The sequence below is a fragment of the Drosophila suzukii genome, chromosome 3 (assembly GCF_043229965.1).
Source record: "Drosophila suzukii chromosome 3, CBGP_Dsuzu_IsoJpt1.0, whole genome shotgun sequence".
NCBI classification, from domain to species: domain Eukaryota; kingdom Metazoa; phylum Arthropoda; class Insecta; order Diptera; family Drosophilidae; genus Drosophila; species Drosophila suzukii.
The window spans coordinates 29,919,817-29,934,124 of NC_092082.1; the positions used below are offsets into that span (position 1 = coordinate 29,919,817).

At 47.5% G+C, this 14,308-nt stretch overlaps 2 protein-coding genes across 2 annotated transcripts in view; one reads left to right on the top strand and one right to left on the bottom strand.

Annotated features, from left to right (window-relative positions):
• Nucleotides 1-14,308, bottom strand: part of LOC139353044 (programmed cell death protein 6-like) — a 101,647-nt gene that overhangs the window by 76,858 nt on the left and 10,481 nt on the right. The gene's annotated exons all lie outside the window — the stretch shown is intronic.
• Nucleotides 3,045-6,803, top strand: LOC139352721 (uncharacterized). Its single transcript, XM_070995351.1, has 5 exons — nucleotides 3,045-3,061; nucleotides 3,119-4,645; nucleotides 4,726-5,171; nucleotides 5,246-6,334; nucleotides 6,388-6,803. Exons 1-5 carry the CDS (start codon nucleotides 3,045-3,047, stop codon nucleotides 6,801-6,803), a joined length of 3,495 nt encoding a protein of 1,164 aa, XP_070851452.1.

Genomic DNA, 14,308 nt, shown 5'->3' on the forward strand with positions numbered 1-14,308 from the left:
GTAGGTGGAGCATTTTTATCTCGCTTTGCTACTTGCATATCTCTATTTAGCTGAGTAACGGGTATCTGATAGTCGAGGTACTCGACTATAGCGTTCTTCCTTGTTTTTATTATCAATACCCACCTACATGCCAACAATTATTGAAATCGCACAATTCATTAAAAAGTTATAGCCAAGTAAAAGTCTATATTTTGCAAAGTCAGCAGCAAATCACTTCTTTTTATTAAATGCCACCAAGCCGCTTGGGGCGCTATAGGCCAGTTGGTGTTATGGGCTAGGTAGCGCTGGATTGCTCTAGCTACAAGCAAAAATATCTCCATCCCTTTCGCAATCTCTTTGGCTAAGTAACGGGTATTTGATTGTCGATCGCATCGACTAAATCTTTCTCTTTGATTATGTTTTAATTTCTTTGTGGACCAGTAGAATATTCATGTTCATATTAAAATTGCTCAAATCTATTTGTTTTCCGTTTGTCAACAAACCCAGCTGCCTAACAGTCAGACCGTGCTATGTGCATTGGGGGTGAACTTTTAAAACTTCGGTCACACTACAAGGAATACTATATTTCGAATAGTGAAGAAGGAGAACTTCTTAAGACGTTAAGCTTAGTACTCACATCGACGAAAACCGCGAGCGAACCATAGGAGTGAGCGCGATTCAAATAGTGTTGGAGGTAATACAGTCGAGAAGCCCATAGGAAAGGAGCCTGACGAGAGAGACTTCGCTCCTTACATGGATATCTTGCCGCGCGGGTTCACGCAAGGAAAGTAAGTTATGCCCAAAAAGAAATTGGCTTCGTTGTACTAATATAATTGTCTTTTTAGCAGATTTACCATTAAAACGATCTTACTTGGCAGCTAATGCAGAGCTGGAGGTCGCGCTGTCATTTTATACAGACATAACAGGGAGTCTGCAACTCTGTCAAAGTGAGCTCTCACATATCACGTATCATAATTTCCTTTTTGCTTATTTCAGGGACTCCAAAGGAAATCTGCGAGTCTCCGCCTTCGAAAGGCAATCAAGGCTCTAATAGGTGGAACCATTTTAAGATAACGGATGATGTGACCAAGCCAAGATAAACATATTGTTTAAATTGTTGTTAGTTCCCGTTTGCATTATGAGCGCGTCGCGCTTGCATCCATTTATTTAAGTATTTCATTTTATTCTTAGAATTTTTATTGAATGATTCTCTTCTGAGCATATAGAAAAATTACTTTGTCAGTGGATGCCACCCAATTCCTGTTGGATTTGTGGTCAGAGAACATGGACGGACTTCGGGGTGATCGAATAACAAGAATCCACAGGAATTTTTTTGAGAAGAAAATGCATTTGCACAGCAATGGCATCGTTACTCGGAAGTTGTTGTTGCTCTGCAAATGATCCCATCGTAAACAGAAATATTGAAATGCTTTGTTGAAGAAAATGACCAACCACCAGTTCATGTCTTACTCGGAATGAACTGACAGCTGTTGCGCCAAAGAATTTAAAATACCAAGATGCATTACCAGGAGCAAAAAAATTTACGTAGGCGGCGTCATTTTTGCAAGCTGTCGGAGTACAATTGAATTATACCGTAATATTAAAATTCATTTTTTAACTAAGCTACAGCTTAGCTAACGCGTTGCAACTACTATTTCTAGTGTTGCAAAAATGGTGGCTTCTCAGCTGACCTACCATACTTTTTACACTTCTTGCTCTTGATTTTGGCATGCACGCGTCTTTTTCTACCAATAAGACCGCAACCAAATTCAAGGCCTGACCTTTTGTTCATGGCCCAGTGAACAATAACAAGTTCTGAAAGGATGTAACTTAATATTAAAAAAAAAAACAGTTCTGCAACGATCGAACATTTTGGTGACCGTGGCAGGACGCAGTCAAGAATGGGATAAGGTTAAGAAATTAGCTGTATATTTTAATTAAGTGTCCAGCGCATCGCACCGAAGACCAACGACCGACTACATCGGCAACCAAACATAGAAGGAGTACATCATCAACGGAATGATATGATAATGACATAGAATCATCAACCACATTCGCTAGCGTCGGGGACTACGGAGCACAGCATCTTTCTGGGCTTAGCGGACGAACAACTCCGTTACAGCGCACATACACACGCACACGCGTGCCGTGGGAAGACGGAAGAAGTGTGTGCAGTGAGTGAAGGTGTGGGGTACAGCGCTCCGCTGAAAAAGTCGGCCAGCAGCGTCCACATGCAGCGGCGCGGCAGCACGCGGCTTCCAGCGGGCGGCTTAGGGACTAACCTGTCTCCGCACATGAAGGCAAACCCACCGTGAACTCCAGAAGGCATCTAGGCTGACATCGAGATTCCTCGGGAACCAAGCGGCACCAAGTAGCACTCTCTTGAGTGATTCTAGATGGCGGGTAAATATTGTTGTTGCACCTTCTCTCCAGCTTCCCACGCTTTGTGCCGCATTACGCTCAGCTGGCCTCAGCAGTGTTGCACAACGTCAGCAGATCCAGCTGATCGTAGGGCAAGCTGGCAAAAGCTCCCTGCCATGATAGACCGAGACCCTACATGTAGATGTCGTGTTGGTGCGGCACCCAGCGTAGGAATGTACTGCCTACATTTGAGCGTTGCTGCTAGCTGACGACTGCTACCCGCTACGGGTTGCACTTGTCGATCGGCGCTCAGCAGTAGCATACATCTAAGGGCTGCTGATCGAACTCCTTGGCAAGGAGCCCGGGACCGAACGAGTGTCACCACGTCTGCACGGCAGAGGTCTTCCTGGTGCCAAAGGTCAAGGAGCAGACCGACTGCCAACCCCCCCGCTAACGCGGTACACCGTGAAACGGGGCTCTGGCGACCGAGTAGAGGCGGTATAACCTCCATCGGAAAGTCGTGGGGAAATCCGCGGCCACCGGTGGAAACCTCCATCCGCGCACACCGAACTTATCGCAAAAATCCCACGTAGCGTCTGACCCATACTGGGCGGCTGCGTGGTCTGCGTCTGTGCCATATTGGCCGGCAGTCACGTCACCTGGCAGCAGGTATAAAATGCAAACAACCTGGCAGTAGGTTTAAAATGCAAACAACCTGGCAGTAGGTATAAAATGCAACAAATGAAAGGAATGTCGACAAAAAACGAAACTACTCCAGGTGGCAACCACACAAGTGGAAATCCACCCGTGGGAACCCCACGGCCAGGGCACGAATTCTGGAGGCCCTAAATCCCATTCCAAACAACAAACCTGGCGAGACGGTGCCGAACTTGTCCGTCTCGACAGTGAATGCACCAAGTTTAAGCAGGAGGATCGAAAACAAAGGTACGGAAGCAGCCGGAGCGTTCAAGAGCAGCTCGAAGCTTCTTAGGTCACCAGTCCTGGAAAAGCCCGCGGGCCAGCCGTCCACGCGGGAAGATGATAAGTTGCAGGACGCGGCCAAGCGCCAAAGAGACCCAGGCAGCCCAACCGGTGGGCAAAGAACTGCCTCTGCCAAGAGGCCCAAAGCGGACAAGGAGCTCACTGGACCAGAACAGCTCGCGGAGATTGGAGCGCTTCTCGACGAAGTCCTCCACCTCACGAGCGTAATGCAGGTGCGTCACATCAATGTGACCATGAAAGCGATGTTCTCGAGGGTGAAGTCCCTCCAAGAAGGTGCAGTGATCTCCTTCAACCAAGTTGGAGACTCCCACCAGCAAAAAGAGACCACGGAGTGCAACAAATGCAAAGGCCCTCTCCGAAACAGCGAGAGCAAGGAGCAACAGACTCCGGTTTGTCTTCAAAAGGATAACGCCGCTCAAACGGAGTTCTGGCGAAACGCGACACAAGGCCCCATGGTCACCAGCGCGGTGCAAACAGACCCGTGGCGAAGGCTTAGCCAACCCGGCACGGTTCTAGACGGGGGAGAGCCCCCGACTTCACCAGCGCAATCGTCTGCGCGAAGAGCGCCAGCGGGATCCCAGCAGAAAAAGAAGAGAAACCCACATGAGGAGCATGCCAAAAAACGGGACCCCAGAGGAAAAACAGCCGCGGGAGGCAGCGCTGGAAAGGACGATGGAAAGGACGCGACCACCGCCTGGAGAAAGGCTGCTCCAAAAAAGCGGGCGCGAAAGCCTCACCGCCCGGACGCCCTTATAGTGGAGGCAAATGGCAAGACCTACAGCGAAGTCTTAGCGATGGTAACCCGTAGGGACGACGGCAAGCTACAAAGCCTCAGCACCCGGCTAAACAAGGTCCGGCGCACAGCGAACGGGAACCTTCTTCTGGAGCTCAACAGAAGCAAGGACACCAGCACGGAGGAAATAAAAGAGAGCCTTGAGGCTGTCCTAGGAGAAGCGACTGCGGCTCGAGCGCTATCCGAAAACGCGAGGACAAGGACGGTGGTGATTAGCGACCTTGACCCGCTAGTTGAGGCCGTAGATGTCACCAAAGCTCTGGTGGACCAATTCGCCGTGAACGCCGAATCGGTCAAATTGAGGAGTCTACGTCCATCACACAGAGACACCCAGACGGCAGTGGTTGGACTGCCCAGCAGAGACGCAGAAGCGGTTCTCTGCAAGGGTAAAATCAAGTTAGGATGGTCTATCTGCAAGGTGAAGGAGAGGGACTCGCAGCCCAGGTGCTACAAGTGCCTAGAGATTGGCCACATTGCTATAAAGTGTCATACCAAAGTGGACAGAAGTGGGTGCTGCATTAAGTGCGGCAAGACGGGGCACAAAATCGCTCAGTGTCCCAACGAGAGCGTATGCTTTATATGCACCGAAGGAGGAACGAAGTCGAGGAACCACCAAGCAGGAAGCAGGCGGTGTCCTCACGCCGCAAAAAGAGCCGCAGCCAAACCCCGCGAATGGAAGTGATCCAGATAAACCTGAATCACTGCCGGGCTGCGCAGGACTTACTCCTGCAGTCCGCGAGGGAAAGCAAGGCGGACCTGGCTGTCATCAGTGAACCCTACAAAGTCAAAGACGACGGCGACTGGATAACGGACACATCGGGCAAGGCCGCGATATGGCTGTGCAGAAGAAACGGTAAATCCTTTCTGGACGTGCACAAGGGCTCGGGTTTCGTCCGAGCTCGTATAGGCGAAATGTGGGTATACAGCTGCTATCTAGCACCTAGCCTCTCCACGACGGACTTTAGCCATGCCTTGGACACGATCGCCTTTGACGCAAGGGGCCGTTACCCCGCTATATCGCAGGCGACTTCAACGCGTGGGCCGAAGAATGGGGGTGCCCCAGCAGCAACATAAGGGGGCACACCCTCCTCAATGCCTTTGCAACGCTAGACGTCACGCTGCTAAACGAAGGGACCCAGGAGACGTTCAATCGGGCTGGAGCTGGGTCTATCATAGACCTCACATTTGTGAACTCCGCGTTAGCCCAGCGCTCTCACTGGAGAATCGGCGACTTCTTCACGGCCAGCGACCACGAGGCAATCTTATGCACAGTGGGCACACGGCCAGGACCAGAAACCCGTAACAGAGCAGTCAAGGGCTACCGCCAGGAGACGCTAAACGCCGAGGCGATGAGCAGGTGCCTCGCCGACATGCACTGCTCCACTGAAGCAGACGCGAACACCAACGCGGACGCGATAGCAGCCAGCTTGGAGGATGCGTGCAGGACAGGGATGCTGATGCGCAAACCATACAGTAGAGACCACGAGCCGGTACCTTGGTGGAACTCGGAGATAGCGACCCTCAGAAGGATCTGCCTCAGAGCCAGAAGGGCTTTTCAACGGTCAAGAAGGACCGACAGGGCCGAGGCCGCACACGTCGCCTTCAAGCAAGCCAAGAGGACCCTGAAGCACGCCATCCTGGACAGCAAACGGGAATGTTTCCTGAAGCTGTGCGACGCAGCCGAACAGGATCCGTGTGGTGGGGCCTACAGACTCGTGGTAAAGCGAGTAAGCGCAGGCAGCCGCTCTCCAACGGACCCTGAAACACTTAGCGATATTGTTCGCACACTGTTTCCTTCGGGTAGCGCCAAGGAAAGCGAACAGCACGAAACGGCGCCTACGTGGGAGATCGAGGAAGTCACGGAGGCCGAGGTTGCTGAAGCAGGACGCAGCCTGCAGAACAACAAAGCCCCAGGTCCTGACGCAGTGCCCAACAGAGCAATGAAGCTGGCGCTTGGGCTTCGGCCGGGCACTTTCGCGGACCTCTACAACGCCTGCCTGCGCGAGGGAACATTTCCCCGGAGATGGAAAGCACAGAAGCTGCTTCTACTCAACAAACCTGGGAAGCCGCCTGGTGAAGCTTCCTCCTACAGGCCAATTTGTCTGCTTGACACTGTTGGCAAAGTGTTCGAGAAGCTCATCTCGAAACGGCTTAACCTGGCCGTAGATGCGGCTGGTGGCCTATCCACCGCCCAGTTTGGTTTCCGGAAAGGAAACCATCGCTGGACGCGATCCGAATGGTCACCGGGATAGCTGCGGAAGCCATACGCGGGAAGCGTTGGAAAGGCGGCACGAAGAAGTACTGCCTTCTGGTCACGCTCGACATCAAAAACGCGTTCAACACGGCGAACTGGACGAGGATCATGCAGGCACTAAGGCGGCTACGGATTCCGGAGTACCTCACCAGGATAGTCGACAGCTACCTCGGCGAAAGGGTGCTGCTTTTCGATACGAGCGACGGCCCGAAAGAGTACTTCGTAACTGCTGGGGTTCGACGGAGTGCTGAGGCTTCCCATGCCTGCAAACGTCCACGCGACTGGCTTCGCGGACGACGTCGCCATCACGATCGTGGCCAAGACGATAGCCGAAGTGGAGGACATGGCAAACACTGCGGTGAGGAAGGTGGAGTCATGGCTCTCACTTGCCGGGCTCCAACTCGCGGCACATAAAACAGAGGCCGTTCTTATAAGCAGCCGGCAACTCGTCGAGACGGCCAAGCTGACGGTCGGAGGGGTTGACATAGTCTGTCAAAGAGCCATAAAATACCTAGGCGTCATGATAGACACCAGGCTGTCCTACAAAGAGCACCTAGAGTACGCCAATAAGAAGGCCGCTGCGACCGCCAGATCGCTCGCGCGGATTCTCCTGAACACAAGGGGCCCAAAGCAGGAACGGAGGAAACTCATAGCGAGCGTCGTCACGTCCCAAGTACTTTATGCCGCCCCGGTATGGGATAAAGCCGCCACGACGCCCTCGTACATGAGTGGCGTGGCTCGCACGCACAGACTATGTGCAACAAGGATATCGTGTGCCTTCCGGACAATCTCTGAGGAAGCTGCGCTGGTCATAGCTGGTCTAGTTCCGGTGCAAGAACTGGTAAGAGAGGTGGTAGAAGTGGAGGAAACGGTCACGACCACGGACGACCAAACTAGGCGCGAGGCAAGACGGCCCGCGAGAGAGAGATCCATCTCTCGGTGGCAGGAGAGGTGGGATTCCGCAACCTCTGGACGCTGGACCCACGATCTGATTCCCGTCTTGAGTCCGTGGCTGGAAAGGAGGCACGGGCAGGTGGACTTCTACCTGACCCAGATCTTGAGTGGGCACGGATGCTTCCGGTCGTACCTGAAGAAGTACGGTCATGACACGAGTGACGGATGCCCATCCTGCGGCTCTGGAATCGAGGAGAACGCACGCCACGTCCTGTTCGAGTGCGTGCGATTCGTAGAGGACAGGACCGCCCTGGAAATAGCGACCGGTGTCAGCACTAGCCCCAGCACGCTAGTGCCAACCATGCTAAGAGGCCAAACGGAGTGGGACGCGACGACCAATTTCGCTGCGTCTCTAATGCGAAAACTCAGGATAGCTGAGAGAGAGAGGAGAGGCCTGGACGCGTAAGCTGCCGCGGTTGTGCGAAGCATTGCTTGGCGGCCGTACCGCACAACATCTGCAGTTTACGCCCATTTATCTTCTAAATGTATATTTATGAGTTGTAGTAATAAAGTTAAAAAATGGAATACAAAAAAAAAAACACGCGTGCCGTGAGTATACACACACACACTGCTTAGTCGTTATCTACCTCAGTTCTCTAATTCGCGTACCGCTGCTCAGGGAGCTTTTGCTGAAATTTGTGTCTACGCATTTGCCAATTTCTTAACGCCCCCCGTAGCAGAACGGTTGTTTTTCGAACTGTAGGCCTCTGTTATCAAGTTGCCGTACAAGGTATATTCACGCTCAACGTCATGAGTCCAAACAAAAAAGGTGACACAAGCCCCAGCAACAAGCTGCCTTCTTTGCGGCAACAACGATAAAATTCTAGGACAACATCAAACGAGCAAATTCAATTATTTGTTGAATTGCTTGTCAGGACCAGCACTTGAAGAAGTAAGGGCGTATCAAGTAACAGAAGATAACTACTCCGGAGTGCTGAGACTCCAAGGCATTCGATCGACTGAAGGAGCCTTATGATAATAGTGTACTAATCTTTCTAGGCTCCATTACAAACCTGTTTAACCTACCACCGATCGTCAAGCCAGATGCAGCAGGCCTTCAGCATCTCATAGATACATTGTCAGCTCTTCGAGGGTCTCTCTTATCTTTAGTCAGTGCGAATGATATTATGACTGCAATAATGATAACACTGGTTCTCTCAAAGGTGGACGCAGACACTCGACTGAGCGACGATGAGAAACAATCTTTCGATCAGCTCCCTAATTGCGACGACTTCTGCAAAACCCTCACTCAACGATGCCAGTTCTTAGAAGGTCGTCAACGTAGTTCAATCAAAAACCGCCAAGGGGATTAATATCAAAAGCCGAAGTCGTTCCCAACTTCGCTGTTAAAGTCATTTATTACTACCCAGGCCAGCTGCGTTTACAGCAATTTCTTTGCTTAATTAAACCTAGCTCAACGCAAGGAACACGTAAAAGAGGCATCTGCTTCAACTGTTTACGAAAATCTCACACCGTAGCCGAGTGCCCGTGGAATTCAAGGTGCAGGGTATGCCAAACATCGTATCACACTCTTCTACATGAATTCTCAACACAACAAGATCATACGGCATCTTTCGAAGGTCTTTCAACAGTTTCGCTTTAGAGTCAGGCAGCAGATCTTCAGCCAGGAGCCAAGAAAGAGTTTTATACCAACAGCGGTAGTCCAGATCAAAGATAGAAACGGACAGTAAGAGCGTTCTTAGACTCCGGGTCGAAGTTAAACTTGATCACGGGGAGACTGCCAAGCACTTCAAAGCATATCAATTTTAGCGTACAAATTATGTTACATGTTAGTGCCCGGTGGCGGTGCTGCTTCTAGATGGCCGCTGATGGCGTGACATCGGTAGGGTGCTTGCTGATGTGTCAATTGAAGTTTATGGTGAGAGGGTGACTGCCCCCCTATACCCCTGGCCTTAAGCTCAGTGGGTGAAATACAAATAAGATGACGGCGATGGCCGGGCCAAGTGCTCTTTATTCAAATAAATGTAAAACAGATCTGATGGACTTAACTGTACGATAAACGCTCGCTTGGTCGGCAGGCCGACCGCGCGTCAGTGGAAAATGCTGACGATTGCAGAATGAGCATAACCCACCATACCGGGAACCGATGGGACACAGGCACGGCCCCCAAAGGCGTGTATGCTGAGTCGGCATCCAGAAACACTAGGGTGATCCAAGAATCATCCAAGATTTCTACCGACTGTTTGTTACCCTTCAGTAACGTTAACTTACACACCACTCTCAAGTCACGAGTTTCGGATTTTTAGTGGACATCGAATATCGCGGTGATCGCACCCATTTGTGCACAGCAACCTAGTAGCGGACATGCCAGAGCGGATCGTCCTAGCTGATCCACCATTCTATCAGTCCAGCAAAATCGACATTCTGATCTGAATTGAAGGATTCTTCGAAGCCATCCGATTTGGAAAGTGCACGATGGGTGCAAACATTCCCACGCTCATCAATACGAGTTTTGCCTACTACTATGTTGCCTACTGAACCTGAGCGATACAAATGCAATTTAGTTCAAGATCAACACTCTCTAGATGAAATCATTTTTGGAAGGTAGAGGATTTCTAAACGCCATGATAAACGCTTATCGAAGAAGAAAGGCTCTGTTAACAGCATTACGTAAACACCGTTGCTATCGGGTCTGACTATCGCATTACAGCTCGACTTGCAATCAAGGAATCACCGCAAACTCCCTACTTGAAAGAAGGTTAAACAGATATCCCTTGTTAAAGCAATCCTATGTTCAATTTATGCGCGAATTCATTACCACAGGTCACATGCCATTCATTAAGGGCAATGACAAAGGAGAGCCCCATTTCTTTATTCCCCACCATTGTGTGCTACGGCCTCAGAGCTTAACCACAAAACTACGAGTAGTGTTTAATTCTAGCATAGCGTAGCATTAAACGAAATACTCATGGTAGGTCCCACCATCCAAGAATACCTTATTACGATACTGCTTTCATTTCGCCTCCGTTGCTAGGCCTTATCTGGTTACATCTCAAAGATGTACCGTCAATTTGTAGTCGACGAGCGGGACAGATTCTCTGAACGATACTGATATATCAGCTTAATACGGTGACCTACGGTGTCTCAGCAGCTCCTTTCCTCGTTATTCGCAGTCTGTTTCCTATAGCCAATTTAAACGAACAAGATTGCAGCCACGTATTAAGAACTGACCTATATGTCGATGATCTTTTAACAGGAGCAGATGATCTGCACACCGCACTATAAGAAAAGGAGGAAGTCTGAAACCTATACTAAGTAAGGCTGGGTTGACGATGACCAATTCAACCTTATTGGGCAATTCATCAGACGGCAAGGTTTCAATGCAGCTGGAGGAATTAAAATCAACGAAAATGCTTGGATTAGCATGGCAACCATCTGACGATGTATTCATTTTCTAATTTTCTGAGACCTCTACTAGACCGTCTGTCTTATCTGAAGTATTACGGATACTTGACTCGCTGGGTGTCATCGCACCCATCATCATGAGTTGCAAAATGTTTATTCGGGATCTAGTTATACGGAAACTTGCCTGTCATGAGCCGATTCCCAACGATCTTGGTATCGTATGGGGTAACTTAAAAAAAAGGCATGCTTAACTTATCTACAGTGAATCTTTTGTATTAACCTCACAACAATACCTGAGTGAGCTTCACGGGTTTGCAGACGCCAGCAAACGTGGACCCGGCTGTTGTCTTTACGTTCGCAGTGTAGTCAATGGCGTTGTTACGATCAGCTTACTAATTGCAATGTCAAGAGTCGCTACGATTCAATTCTTGTCGATCCCAAAGCTGAAGCAGTGTGCTGCTTAACAGAACGTACCAAAAGTTTAAATACAAACTCAAGCCTTACATCTCAAAGGTAAATTTTTGGACCGACGCAAAGAGCAGAATTGAGCATTCATCTCAATTGACAACTTTCGAGTCTCACAGGATCGCTGAGCTGCAGTCATGTGGGTCATGACGTTGAATGGCGCTAGGTATCAGCAAACGAAAATCCTGCAGACATCGTATCCCTTCGAGACATATGGTGGTACATAGTTATAGACGATCTTATCAATCGATTATCGTCATACTTCCGAATTTTGCGAAGCTTTTCTTTTGTTTATGGATTAGTTAATAGAGTTCCTGCAGCTATAAATTCAACCGTTCGAGAGGTAATTTACGAGCTAAATTAGACTTTTTGGATCGTACCACAAATTCAGCAAACGGTATTTAGCAAAGAAATCGTCTTCAAAAACTCACACAATTTATTGACAAAATAAACGTAGGGAATGCAATCCTGTTGGTCGTGAGAGTATGGGGAAAATTTGACAATTCAAATCTACCATACAGCGCTAAAGAAGATTGGACAATTCAAATCTGCCATACAGCGCTAAACACCCAGTCATTCTACCTAGGCAACATCACTATACAAGATTATACGACGAGTTTGTCCATCGTTGCAATTTACACGCAGGAGTGAAGATCTTGCTTTCGTTACTGCGCGAGAAGGTATGGGTCATCATCGGTAGAGCTCTTATGCGTAAAGTGGTTCGGGAATGCACACACTGCTTCCACTACAAGCCTCGCCAGAAATAATGGGATATGTTCCTCCGTATCAACTTTACGGCGAGCGAGGTGTCAGAAATTGACTCTTTGGGCCCTTCCTGACCTCGTACAATTCGAAGCAAGTCACCCTATACAACTTACGCCTCAATATTTGTTTGCTATGCGACGAATGCTACCCACATCGAACTAGTTTCCGAGCTAACAACTAGTGCTTTCTTGACCTGCATTCGAAGGTTCATCGCCCGGCGTGGATTGCCGCAAAGCATCTACTGTGACAATGCAAAAAACTTCGTTGGAGCTGCCAACAAAATGAAAGACTTCCAAACTGCATTACTGGAGCTCGATGCCATCAACCTTCTGGAGTCGTACAGCGCTTGCAAGAGATTTTCGTTCTGCTTCATTTCTCCCAGATCCCCTCAATTCGGCTGCCTATGGGAAGCGGCTGTTAAATCAGCTAAAACGCTTCTGCTCAAAAACATCGTCCAATCAAACTTTAAATACGAAGAACCTCTGACTGTCCTCGCAGAAGTCGAAGCGATTTTAAATTCACGCCCCATCGAGGCAATATCGGATGACCCAAATGATGAAGCTGCAAGTCGCCAGCCCATTTCCTCATTGGGTCACCTTTATTGTCTGCACCAGATGAATCTCTTCACCAGCAGAGGTAGACGAAGACTCCAAGTTGCGCTACCTCACTGGATGGCAACGCGTGATATTCATCAAGCAACATTTCTGGCGCAGTTGGAAAAGGGACCAAGCCGCAAGCTAGCATCCAGGTCGGCCAACACGTAATTGTACACAAAGACTATCTTCCTCCGCAATTCTGGAACTTGGCAAGAGTCACTGGAGTCATTCTTGGGCGAGAAAAAAAAAAAAGTGTGGCTTATCAGCTGACCTACTCCAACTCTTGCACTTCTTGCACTTGATTTTGCCACGCATCGACCAAATTCAACCGTCTAATCTTTATTCTTGTACTGCGCCCAGTGAACAATAACAAGTTCAGCAGCGATCGAACATAAACAAAGCTGGAACGTATAGGAATCTCTCGCAATTCCGAAAAGTCAAAATTCAATATTTGGCTCATTCGTCAATTCTTGAATTATGTTGACGAAAAGGAACCTAAAAGGCACATTGCGCTTAACAATTATAAATGGGCTGTAGCGAATTGCGGAAGTTGGTTTGTGGCTTAATTTCGCTATGGGGCTGATTTGTTTTATACTAGTTTCTTATCGTTTTTCTAGATATATATTGTTTTTCTATTATTTTTTATCTTTTAGCTGCATTTTATTTGATTATTTTTTTTTTATTTGACCTATGTGGTTTGATGAATATGATGAGTGCTTTTACATAAAATAAACATATTTAATAATTAGATTCAAGATTTGCTGTTAAAACTTTCAAAAATCGTTGGTTAATTATTTATTTATGGCAAAGAATAGCTTATTGCTACTTTAACATTTATCTTGGGAGTCAAACCACTTGCAATGTTTGTACAGCAAGAAAACTTTTTTTCAGCAATACCAAATTTGGAAGTCGGACTTAATCTTTCTACCTGTTTTAAAATAGTTTCTACCGGGTTTAAAATAGTTTAAACATCTTTTCGATCCCATACCAATATATCCTACAAAATATCGCCCTAAGGTCATTGGTCCAAACAAAATAATCTGTAGAGCTGCCGAAGTAAGCATGATTTTCTTTTACAATGCACACTGGGCCAGTCAATCCGATTTTTGGCCAAAAATACGTTTTTTTTTTAAAAGAGTATGGAGTCCTTTTTATAATACATTAATCTAATTTATGCCAAAGTTTCAAAGAATTCGGGCAAGTAGTTTTCTTTTACCGTATTTTTAAAGTAAAAAATTCATCAAATATTAATGGAAATTAAAAAAAATCTTGAAGTCAAAGAAGCTGATGTAGCTGTTCGACTTCTTCACAAAACTTTTAGGAGTCATTATTTTCAACAAGTTAAAAATATTAAATAGCTCGTATGTCTTACTTGTTTCCTAAAAGAAACTCTTTCGTTGATTTTTACTGCTTTTTTTAGCAAATGAGTACTTTGCTTTTCGAGTACTTTTGAGTGCCATGCACCCCGAATGAAGTCATTACATCAAAAATAAATTCTTTAATTAATTTACTAAAATCGCTCATCACCGACTCGATGCGGTTATGCCTTAGTTTTCAGTAATTTTAGTTTTAATTGATGGCTTAATTTTAAGTCGAACCATTTTGATGAGCTTTACGAAGAATGCCTAAAAGTATGCCGAATTTTTTTCGTCAGGTTTTAATGTACGTTTTGCGCGCCAAAAATTGATTTTAGTCTGCCTAACATCTAAAATCTCCTTTTTTCATTCATTCCCGCTTCTTTTATTTCTGAAACCCAACAATCGAATGTTATAT

Excerpts from the sequence above, each read along its gene's own strand:
- LOC139352721 (XM_070995351.1), top strand. Across the intron at positions 4,646-4,725 it reads ACCAAAGTGGACAGAAGTGG|GAGGAACGAAGTCGAGGAAC; the intron begins GTGCTGCATTAA and ends TATGCACCGAAG. Across the intron at positions 5,172-5,245 it reads ATCGCAGGCGACTTCAACGC|ACGTCACGCTGCTAAACGAA; the intron begins GTGGGCCGAAGA and ends TTGCAACGCTAG.